This window comes from Berghia stephanieae, chromosome 8 (assembly GCF_034508935.2).
Source record: "Berghia stephanieae isolate SIO BIC M18660-M18661 chromosome 8, UCSD_Bste_1.3, whole genome shotgun sequence".
Lineage (NCBI taxonomy): Eukaryota > Metazoa > Mollusca > Gastropoda > Nudibranchia > Aeolidiidae > Berghia > Berghia stephanieae.
Genome location: NC_088367.1, coordinates 14,328,579 through 14,340,594, shown reverse-complemented (window position 1 = coordinate 14,340,594; position 12,016 = coordinate 14,328,579). Strand labels below are relative to the sequence as shown.

The window sequence follows — 12,016 nt, the reverse complement described above, 5'->3', positions numbered from 1 at the left end:
CTTGTCTGTCGAAAATATGTGGTACTTGTCAATGATAAATGAAGACGTGTATAAACCAGGAAGTTTGAGAGATGTGTAGGTCGCCATGCCCTCGAAACTGTGTGAGTGTGATAATTTTTATCGTTATTATTATGTCGTCTCCAAACCATAACAATCTATATTCGCGGAACCCAATTCATAACATTTCCAAACGATTTTGTATCCAAGTCGTTCTGCCCTCCAAACTATACGAGATATTATCGTATCCAAACCGCACCCATCGATATTCTGGGAAGTCTTTTCATAACATATGTCACCTATAACTTCCAAACAGTATTATACATCTGAATTAACTAAATAGCAAAATGGATTTTACAGTAAAACGATTGGTCATTACATGTGAAATTATAGATTTTGTCAGTTTAACAAATTTTGATCATTCTCTTTAATAAAACACAAAAACTCAACATAAGTTTTATAGATTTTGTGCATAAAATCAATTTTGAACATTTTCAATCAGCCCGACATGACACGGTTTAGAGGAAATAAGTAACACATTTTCATGACTTTCAAACTGGATATTTTTCTTACGTTTGAACAATTGTCATTGTGTTCCCTATCTCTTATGTAAAGATTCAAAATCTACACTCCTTACGGATTCTGTTATAATAATTCTATTCATTCCCAATAGACGATTCTTGGAAATTGTCAAGACATGCCTATACCAGTCTTAGAATAATTGACAATAATGTCATAAAATAATAAATCTGCTCTTTCTTGGGTCGTCACGGTTGTGATTATGAATTTAGAACTGAAACCAGCAACAAGCTGGCGTGGGCTGCATGAGCAAAAAAAAAACAACAAACAAACAAACAAAACAAAAGAAATGAAAAACTATTAAAAAAAAAACATAACAAAAAAAAAAAAAACAAAAAAAAAAACTAATACATAAATAGAATGGACAACATAAAATAATAAGAATCTTATGGCGGCATAAAACAACGAGAGTCATTCCGTTGCTCCACACGTTAAACTTAAATCAAAGTTGTCTAAGTGTAACAAACAGTCATGGGATAAGTTGGCCTGGGATTTTTTATATAATTTTATTACTAATGAAATAATCCAGGAGTGACGAATAAGTTCGAAAAGGTCTTTGTCAGCACTGACGAACAGGCCCTGTGTTCGACAGTACTGATCAATTGCCGGTGGTACCTCTTATTTAGTACTCAGGCGCTGGCACCTATTGGTCAGTACTGACCAATAGCCCTAGCCTAGAGAAAAAAATACTAAAGATTTCAACAAAGGAAGCTCTTTCTTTCATTTCATTTCACAATTTTCAATAATAATAATAATAATAATAATAATAAAATAATAATAATAATAATAATAATAATAATAATAATAATAATAATAATGATAATAATTTTTATTAGGCCCAGTGCAGCATAATTTAGACCACACAACGGATGGCTGATTAAAAAAAACAACAACATACAAACCATTTAGTTAGCAAATTCATGACACTATGGCTGAGACATAACGTAGTCATTCAAGCTATCAATTTAGTTCACCTAGATATTGAAAAACGGTACTAGAAAATAAATCACTTTTCATATAAGAAGTTACAAACAAATATGTGGGAAGGATTTATATATGACGAATGATGCTTGATTGCACTGCTGTTGACATGCCTTTCAATCTTGTCTGCAAATATCATGCATTGTTACCTTATTATGGCCATCTTCTATATGTTTGGATGTATGAGTGTATGTGTGTGTGTGTGTGTGTGTGTGTGCTTTGCATGTCAAGGTTAAAGATATGTGTTTGTACATCACATTTACATGAGTGCATTTAAGAATTTAAGTTGTTATACTATCTTTACCACGTGTATCATTATTGTAATCTTTCAATCAATTTAATATTAAGGGTATTCAAAGGATTTTCATTTATCCAGTATTGTTTCATCATTTCATATTTGGCGATTCATTCTAGCTAGTACTACAATCAGAAAATTAATGATAGATCTACTATCAATTCATTTTTATTACATAAGTATAAGAATCATCTTCATTCGTCACATTTCTAATGAAAAAAAAAAGTACCGTAAAGAGTTAGTACTTACTTGGATGTTTCTTGATTAGAGTTGATGAAAAAGTAGGTAACTGAAACTGGCGCTCATCATATTGGACAGCAAACAGGAAACAAAATTAACTTAGTCAATTATTGTAGATGCCATCTACCAGTAAGTTGTCGATCATATTGACAAGATTATGGCACTACATAAATAGATGCATAATGTCACAACAAAAACAACAACATGTTTTAACCCCATACATTTAATGAGAAAATATTATTTTAACTGAATTTTCCATAGTAAAATCATGGGGGTCAAATGGCCCCCAAATAAGAAAATAGGACTTTCTTGTATTTTTCTTTTTGCAAGTCAGGGGGGGGGGGGGGGGGGGGGGGGGGGGGGCAAATGGACCCCAAATCAGGAAATAGGACTTTCTATTTTAGTATGAAAATAGGATTAATGTATAATATATCGCATTAAGGAGGTGGTATAATAATCGACTTTGGCTGATTTTGAATTCATTACATTTTTTCTTTCTAATTTGCAATTTATTTATAGTATACCCACTTGGTTAAAAAAAACAACGATGTTTTTTTTAGCAGAAGTCATGAGAATGATATGACCTTTGACTTTTGAGTCAAAAGTTAATCATCTTTATGCAGTGGATAAGTAACAGTAACGTTGTTGGGTGTTAAAAATGTATGATTGAAATGATATTTACAACGTATAAGATATTCCTTAAAATTAAAAAGAAATATTTTTCTTATGCTATGTCATATGGATTTAGTTTGACCGACTGATGCGGGGGTGGGGGTCAACAGTTTTCAGACTTTCGTCTGTAAATGTAAAGAGCACTATCAGATTCCATTGTGTTTGTTAATCCACCACCACCACATCACCATCTGTGTACCACTACTACTGCAACTACAACCACCATCACCATCCCTACCACCACTACTACCATCATCCTTATCACCAATAAAACAATAACCGCCACCACCATCCCTACCACTACTACTACAACAACCACCTTAACAACAACAACCACCACATCACCATCCCTACTATTACTATTATTACCACCACTATTACATCACCATCCCTACCAGCACTTTTACAACCACCACATGACCATTCCTACTACTACTTCCAATAATAATACAACAACCACCACATCACCATCCCGACTGCCTCTACTACAACCCCTATCACTATCACCACCACATCTCCATCCCTACCACCACCACTACTACTACAACCACCAAATCACCATTCCTACTACCACTACTACAACCATATCACCATCCCTACTACAACCACCATCCCTACCACCACTACTGCAACAACCACCACATCACCATCCCTACCCACCATATCACCGTCCCCACCACTACTGACTACTACTACAACAACCACTACCACATCACTATCCCTACCACTGCAACCATTTCATCACCATCCTTACCACCACCACCATGTCACTGGTCACTGTCCCTACGACTACAACTACAACCACCATATCACCATCACTCCTACTACTACAACAACGACCACATCACCATCCCTACCACGACTACCACAACTACAACCATCACATCACCATTTCAGATCTTGCATTTTTAAAAAATAGCTGACAAAATGGAGCAAAGGCAGAGTATTTGAATACCATGAAATTTATTGTTCCATCAAATGCATTGTCATTGATGTCTTCAGTAGTTGAGTTAAGGAGTTAAGCTGAACCCACAGCGTTGAAGGGATAATTCATTGCTTTAATCCTTGAATTAAAAAAAAAAAATCACCTTGAAAACTACTTGGAATTTCAAAATGGAATTGCTCTAGGAACTCTGAATACCACAAGAATTAGAACATATCAAAATCCTCTGACAGTCGACCATTATGGGTCACTTTGCAGGAGAATCTGTCAAAAAGTCTTTTACAAACTTATCTGGCACCCTGTAGTGGAGAAGGATGCTCCAGAATCTTTCTCTATCTAGACTGTCAAACGCTTTTTCAAAGTCTATAAATTATAAAGCATATATATATACAGGGTTAGTATAGTTGGCAATAAGAGTTAAAAGAAATTTTATCATTTTGTTTTTCTAATCATATTCACATAACCTATACCTATTTTTTTACTACTTTCAAAGTTAAGTTTTAAAAATTTCAATCAGAATAATTTAAATATCAGGTTATACATTTCAGTACTACTACTACAATTAAAAAAAAAAAAAAAGGATACAGTATATTCCCAAGAAAAGGATGGCAGAAAGCAAAATATAATTCGAAAAAAAAAAATTTAAAAAAAGGCTGAGCAAGACTTTTGTCCATGCACAAACACAGTTGAGGATTGATATATCAATCTCATCATTTTCAGTAAAATGTCGATATACGTGTAAGAAAAAGATAATAAAAACTATGAATCAATGCCAGACAAAGCAAGGAAGAAAAAAAAATCAGCCTGCCTCGGTCAAACGCGAGACCACTCGAGTACCGAGGTATAGTATGAGGTTCGATCCGCAGGCAAGACAGGCTGGTTTTTTGGGATGCTTTTTTCTTTCTTTTCTTGTATTTTTCTTTCTTGCTTTGTCTGATACTGTTTCATACACACTTTTTCAGATCTTTACATTACACCAGTGCCTGCTCCGTAAATTTGTTGCTTTCATATTTGAGCCAAGGTCAAAAGGTGCCAGATGTCAAGTGCTTATTTTGAAGTCGCTTAGTTGTTATAGTTGGAATCTTAAATTTTGGTCATTTTATGATTAAAATTAAAAGATGATGTGTGAAGCTTGTGACACAAACATGACAAGTGTCTACATAGTCACTTCTGATCGATGACGACAAACATATCACAGAAAACCAACTCAAAAACTTCACACCACATATAACTTTATTTTCAAGGTTAAATAGTCCACATTTATCAATCTGAGAAGTTTCAACCTTAAAACACGGTTTTATACACATGAAATAAACATCCAGTCGTGTCATCATCAGAAGCGACTTTTTAGCTAAAAGAGAGTTTTCAAGAAATGGATTCACAAATGTATGGAAATATATATTTATGAATCAACAACTGACGCTGTATGTAATAAAGACAGTGTCAACTTAGACTGAGCATACCTCTGCATTGGATGATACCTGCTGGTGTTGCTTCTGAAAAAATGTTGATGACACCAAATACACTATTTGCACTATTTTATAGACCTCGCATTGAATTCTCTAAAATAATATTGAAACGACAAACATTATAACCACATAAAATATTTTTATATTTCATAAAGTTCTTAATATTAATATTGAGAATTATTAAAATTACAGCATAATCAGTACTTGTAGTTAGGCATTGGTCTGGTGATGCCTACTCCATGTGACAACAATGGTCTTCGTGTCATAAATTTAATTTCATTACTTTGAGAAAAAAAAAATTAAGTGCACCTGGGTTGATGAATAAGCTAACTATTTTCATTAGGTTATGCTTTAAATAATTATAATTTCTAAAGTTAATTATTATTTTGTTACAATGAATGACATAATCAGTAGGATGGTGAAAAGGTTTGAACCCGATATTGCCAAGGTTAATTTTTTATAAAAAATGAGTTCTTGTCATAAGTGATTAAATCAACCCTTTTTGTACATCTTTGGGAAATATCAAAGCTTAATTTCATTTCTAAATATTTTTTACAGCTAGTCAAGTTGAAAAAGTATGAAATGTGAGAAAAGTTGCTGGATACCGTTCCCATACATCTGACCATAACTTCATGAAAAATCACTTAATTTACTTCAAATAAAGAATAAAGTGCTCCGGTGAGCATATTCTCTCAGAAAATTCAAAACAAAAACAAAAAATGCAAATCCAAAAATTTCACCTTCCGACTGATTATGTCATGAACTGACAATTTTACAGACGTATTACTCATACCTTTTGGTGTCACTTCTGAAAAAAATATCCACAAAAGTGTCACTTCTGACAAATATAAATGTGATGACCACATTCCCCTTATCGCCTTGAAGAAACGCCACCTGGCAACTGAACAAGATGTTGGTGAACTCATCAAAAACACGAAGCAGTTCCTTTTGAACTTTAATACGGCTTTGTGGAAAAAATATCTGCCCTGACTGGGGCTGTGGTGTCACTTTTAAAAAATGACAACAAAATGATGAACCTTTAACTTCTATAATATGGCTTCCTTTTACAAATTGAACAGTATTGTTTATAGATTTTTGCTTTCCTCACAAATAGACACAGAAAAACAATATGATCACAATATATAAATCAAATTTGTAATTTAAAAATATGAAGGGAATTGATGACGACACATGTCAGAAGTGACACCTGTTTTTATAAATGTCCACAATTTATACATTTCTTAATCAATTTGATTGAAATTTGGTTGAAGATAATATTTAAACATTATATTTTTCGATTTGGAAGTGACAGACATGTCATAACATCACAACTTATTGTAGATGATCCTTCTTCAATGATCACCATTAAATAATGACTGCTGAAATGCACCCACGAAAATAGGTGTATTTTTGTGAAGATACAACCAAACTCAAGAACCATGATCAAAGCAGAAACAACTTGCCATCAGATTTCAATCTTAGACTTAGACATACTGACTTGATAACTGTAAAGAAATACCTACTCTTGATTGCACATGCATCATTAGTCTTAAATCTGGATTCAAAAGTCATGCCTGTAAGTAAAGCACCTTTTGACCTTGGCTCAATTATCAGAACATCACCGCATTTTGAAGTGGTAGTGGTATAACGGATTGGTCAACTGTGATTAGCATAAAAATGGAGAGCAAGGTTTTTCTGATCGTTAATTATGCATGTCAAATTTAAAAAAGTGTGTTTCCATCTCAAGTCTATACATGATGGGTCTAGCTGAGTTGGGTGTAGCAATGATGAATCTCCGAGTTGATCATGAAGATGAATTCAAACCTGTTGAGTAACAAATGAGATAGTAATGAGTAAATTACAAAATAGAATTTGACAAAGATCATTTTTCATAACCTGAATGAGCAGATAAAATCCAGTTACATTTAAAATAAAGATTATTTTTTAGTTGAGAAATTTACTTCAAAAAGATTTGTACATTTTGCAACAAATACATAAATTATTTCACTAAAGTTACAGAACTTGTAACCTTATGTTAAGAGAGTCGTTACTAAGCTTTCATTTGTTGATCATAATTACGGTAATTTTAATGTATTCATTTAGATAATCAGCTTCATATTTATGAGAAATGTTGGACAACTATAAAAGGTGGCAACCTCATGAAATGAACAACTGAGATTCATTGAAGAGCATCTTTAGAACTTGAGCTAGAAATCGGTGATAAGCATGACACCAAGAAAAAAAAATATGATGCCATTAATGCCTGTCAAACTGTAATCACCTGGTTTTGGTTAATAGACATTTTAGGTTGGCGATGAGTTCACTACATTAGAAACGAGGTACTCATCACAGGAGACACAGGAACCGTTGGCAATGCACTTATCCAGCCACTTGCACAGAATAATACAACACTTTTCACATGCATCTCCCAATACATATTTAAGATTCTGATTGGATTAGAAATTAAAGAGCGAATTAATATAACCAATTGTGTTGAATTCAGTTGCTGGGGTTACTTAGGCCACTTTTCTTGAAAAAGATAAGTACGTCCAAAGAATTTTTTAAAAAGGAGTGAAAACATATAAATTTGTTAGATTTTTTTTAAACATGGTTTTTGGAAGTACTAATCTTTTTCAAGAAAAGCGGCCCAAGTAACCCAATATTACAGTACTACTACTACTACTACTACTAATGAGATTTGAACTTCTGCTAATCTATTCATATACAGTCGAGAACGGATATATTTACAGCGTCAGACCATGGTAAAATGTTGATTTAAGCGTGATGTCGATATATCAGTAATTCCAAAAAAACAAAAGGGAACAAATGAGAAAAGAGAAATAATAACAAGGGAAGTCAAATCTTGATGATTTGGTAGCCTTTAAAAAGGAGTGTTTTGAAATTTATGACAGTTCACTTTATTTGACTTAATGTTATTGTGGTCCGTCTCTGAAGGCCAAGAATAATCGAGACTGAGAAGCTGAGCATCGGCACTGCGTATACAAGGAATTGAGAAATTGTTTGTTTATTTTAAAAGGGGGGGGGGGGGGGGGGGGGAGGGTGTAAGAGGTCTGTTTTAATTACAGACACTCAGTTCTAAGAATGGGATTGGTCGGGCTGCTTGCGAAGAATTATAGACAGTCTCGAACGTAGTGGGTGATGTGGGGTGTGTTTCTCGTTAGACTATTGGTTGAAAGCCAAGGATATTGATATCGGAAATTCCCATTGCTGGTAACAGTACCGAGAAATGGTGGCATGGCCCAAGACTTGACTTGACTGCTGACGTCACCGTTCTGACCAATGACAATTCCAAGATGTCATTGACAATAATGTCACATTTTCTTTGACTGTGCATTTACAGCACAGGGGGATATCTCTTAATTTTCATTGAATGTTGGTGTTTTACTTCACTGCAGGATATCTTGACCATATCTATAGATTGTATTCTTTATTACCGGTATCAATGGTTTGTAATGTTGATATAACAGTCTTGCGGTAAATTTGATGTCAATATAGGCAATATAGCTAAAAACTGGAGTTTGATGTCATATCGACTTGACTGTTGTCGATATATCAGCTCTGCACTGTAATTTTTGTTTTTAATCTGTAACTCGTTCTCGCTTCCACTTACATCACTATCTTTCAAAAACCTTGTAAGCCTAAAAACTAATCTGTGGCCCGAAATATTGTGAAGAAAAAGGCAAAAATGAAACTAAACTGAGAGCACATTGTGTAATTCACCTTTGGCATTGAAATTGAATTTCACTCATTATTTCAAACCTATTTCTGTTTTCACTAAGAGAGTGGCCAAAGCATGCAATTTGGGTTTCAGTTTCATTGGAGCTGACACTGCTTGCTTGATGAGACTCTTATGATAATGTCCTGGGTGAGTGACTGAATCCCACTTGTACACCTATGAAAGATTAAGCCACCTCAGGCCAGGAATTTGAGAGAGTTCTTTTACAATTTTTTTCATCCCAACAAACGTTGTTACCATCCAAGTACTCGCTTAACACCTCTGCACTGTGAAAATGTGAGTAAAGAACCTTTTCTTAAAAACTCAAATTTGCGCTGCTCACAGCAGAATCCTACTGGAACCGAATGCCATACTACAAGATCACAAAGGAATTTTACTACATAGATTCTTTCAAAGCAACCATGCTCAGGATGACTGATTTTGTCTGAGATCGTCACATTAAATTTAAGGGCACCAAGCTGTCAGAGTGGATGAGTATGCAGCCCTGCTGTCAGTGTCAGTAACTCGGTTTATCTCACATAGACATCCAAATTGAAAATAATGAATAAATCTTACTATTATTATTATCTCTATTATTATCATCATCATCATTATTATTGTGTATTATTATTATATTATTATTATTATTATTATTATTATTATATATTATTATATTTATTATATCATATTTATTATTATTATTTATATTATATCATCTATTATTATTTTTATCATTATTATTACTATTATTATTATTATTATTATTATTATTATTATTATTATTATTATTTATTATTATTATTAACTGACTGACCTGAATGTCTGTATCAGAAGAAGAGACCACCACATGTGTTGTTGTGTCTTTCAGTTCTTTGTGTACATCTCCATCATAAGTAAGTTTTGTTAAAGAATGTGTGGAAAAAGTAATGATGAAAATTATATGATAATGATAATAATAATAATAGTAATAGCAATAACAATAATAATGATAATAATTACTGATAGCACTGAATAAGTAACCTCTAGACAATTCACACATGAAAATTGTATTAAAATGGATGAAATTGAAATGGCACACATCCTACACACAAGCTAACACACTCCCTAGAAAATTCTGGGCTTATACAGTAAACCTTAAAACTTTGAGGTGTGTTCTTTATAGCACATTGGGACAAGTCATGAAATGCTTTCAAAACGATGATGGATTTTACATTTTATAAATTTTTATTTTTTTCGACTGTTACCAAAGAATGGGGATACTTTACACAAAGGGCACAAAAAATGCAATTGTGTTCATGGATGAAGCAGGAAGATTCTTTTGGGGTAATATATTGAACTCTTTTGCGTTGGGGATATATATTGCCGCTATTTCCATTTAATTCCACCTTAAAAATTAATAAATAAAATTGAGCTTTATATAGCGCAATATCCACTCAATGTGCTAAAAGCGCTTTACAAGGAGTCCCTGGTCAACAGCAACATTTAACATGTAGGACGGGACATGCCGCCTGTTAGGTGCTATTACAATTTTTCGGACAAAAACAACCCTGTTAACGGTCAGGTACTCATTTTACACCTGAGTACGGTGAGAGAATGTGAGTAAAGAGCCTTTTCCAAGGACTCGACTATGCGCCGAGCGCGAGGCTCGAACCCAGGACCTTCCGATCCGAAAGCGAGTGTCATACCACAAGACCACATAGCCTTGACAAGGCTTGAATGTGGAATCAATGCTGTAAACAGTTATTTCATCCAAATCCAGGTACATACAAAATTTTCATTTGTTTAAACATATCAAAAGTCTTTCAACTTAAATATATCTTTGAATACATGATAGGAAAGATGATCTAATAATAAGCATACCTACTTAATTGGAAATCGTGTTTCATGTCATGGTTTTCTGATAATAATAATAGCCTTGTGCAAAGTTGCCCCAGGATTTGAGCATCTGTTTTTTTTTTTATGTGTGCAAAGTTATTCCTTGCCAGTTTTGAAATATTTAAAATGATTTGTGGGATTTATTGAGATTGGAATTCTGTCATTTATTGCATGAATGGATAATCATATTTTATTCTCTTTCATTAAAGAATTAGATAATAAATCAAATCTGCTGCCGTCCCATTTTACTCTGTTGTTCCTTTCAGATCTGACAGAGATGACAGGACAACACAAAAGAAAGCCTGGAAGTAGGCGCTACAAAGATTATGAAGAGAAAGTGTGAGAGATGTTGCAAAACCACACAATAAAATCTTCAGAACACAATATGCCACGCGGCCAACCAACCATATTTTCTTTTGATGCATCATTGGCGAGATTTGATGGAAGAATTTAGGATTTGTATTTACATTTTGTGTTATCTGTTGTATTTGTACGTGTAGTACCTTAAAGCACTTTGTGGATTCTGCGAACAGGATAAATTAAAAATTACATAACATATCAATAAAAAGTTAAAAGATGACAGGTCTGCATTCTCCCTGAGAACGAGAGGGGTGAAGAAGGAAGACCATACAAGTATCCCCAACCCACAGGCCCTGGGCCAATACTGGTTACTGGATGGACAGGAAACAACTAATTTTCCACTTTACCATCTCAGTTTTAAACATTTTTATTTTTCATGTCCTTTAATATTCCAGGGAACATAAAATGTCCTTTTTTTAAAAAAAAGAGAGCTTTTTTTTTTTTTTAGTGAAAACCAATATCAATCAAATGTGCACAAAGTGCTTTAGAAGTAGTATCAAGCCAATGGCAACAATGAGCATGTAGGATAAGACAAGGACCTGACAGAGACAGAGCATTTACTCATTTTACACATGAGTATGGAGAAAGGATGTGAATTATGAGGACTCGACTAAGGACGTGACTTTAGGTCACCCTCAACAGAACTCGAACCAGGGACCTACAAGTCAGAAGTCATATGTCATACCACAGGACCACAAAACCATTTACACTGAAGCAGATGACTTGATCCCTTTAATTTTCAGATTAGCCAGTTTTTGGTGTAAATTGCCCACTACTGAAGAGGTCTTTAACCGCTTCCTGTTATTATTGAGCTCGCTTCCTATGTCATGAGGTAAAAAACAAACAAACAAACTTAACATACGAATATA

General features: G+C 33.9%; 1 protein-coding gene across 6 annotated transcripts in view; it reads right to left on the bottom strand.

Annotated features, from left to right (window-relative positions):
• Nucleotides 1-3,710: 3,710 nt before the first annotated feature.
• Nucleotides 3,711-12,016, bottom strand: part of LOC144978213 (chromodomain-helicase-DNA-binding protein 1-like) — a 60,435-nt gene continuing 52,129 nt past the window's right edge. For 3 of the 6 annotated variants that reach the window (XM_078923999.1, XM_078924004.1, XM_078924003.1), the window contains 3 exons: nucleotides 9,727-9,805; nucleotides 7,458-7,623; nucleotides 3,711-7,000 (listed from right to left, as the gene is read on the bottom strand). In XM_078923999.1, the coding sequence (XP_078780125.1) occupies nucleotides 7,480-7,623; nucleotides 9,727-9,805 (223 nt within the window). In that variant the 3' untranslated portion in view covers nucleotides 3,711-7,000; nucleotides 7,458-7,479. Of the gene's footprint in view, nucleotides 7,001-7,457; nucleotides 7,624-9,726; nucleotides 9,807-12,016 lie in introns of those variants that run through there. The other 3 variants (XM_078924000.1, XM_078923998.1, XM_078924001.1) reach the window with 1 other exon arrangement.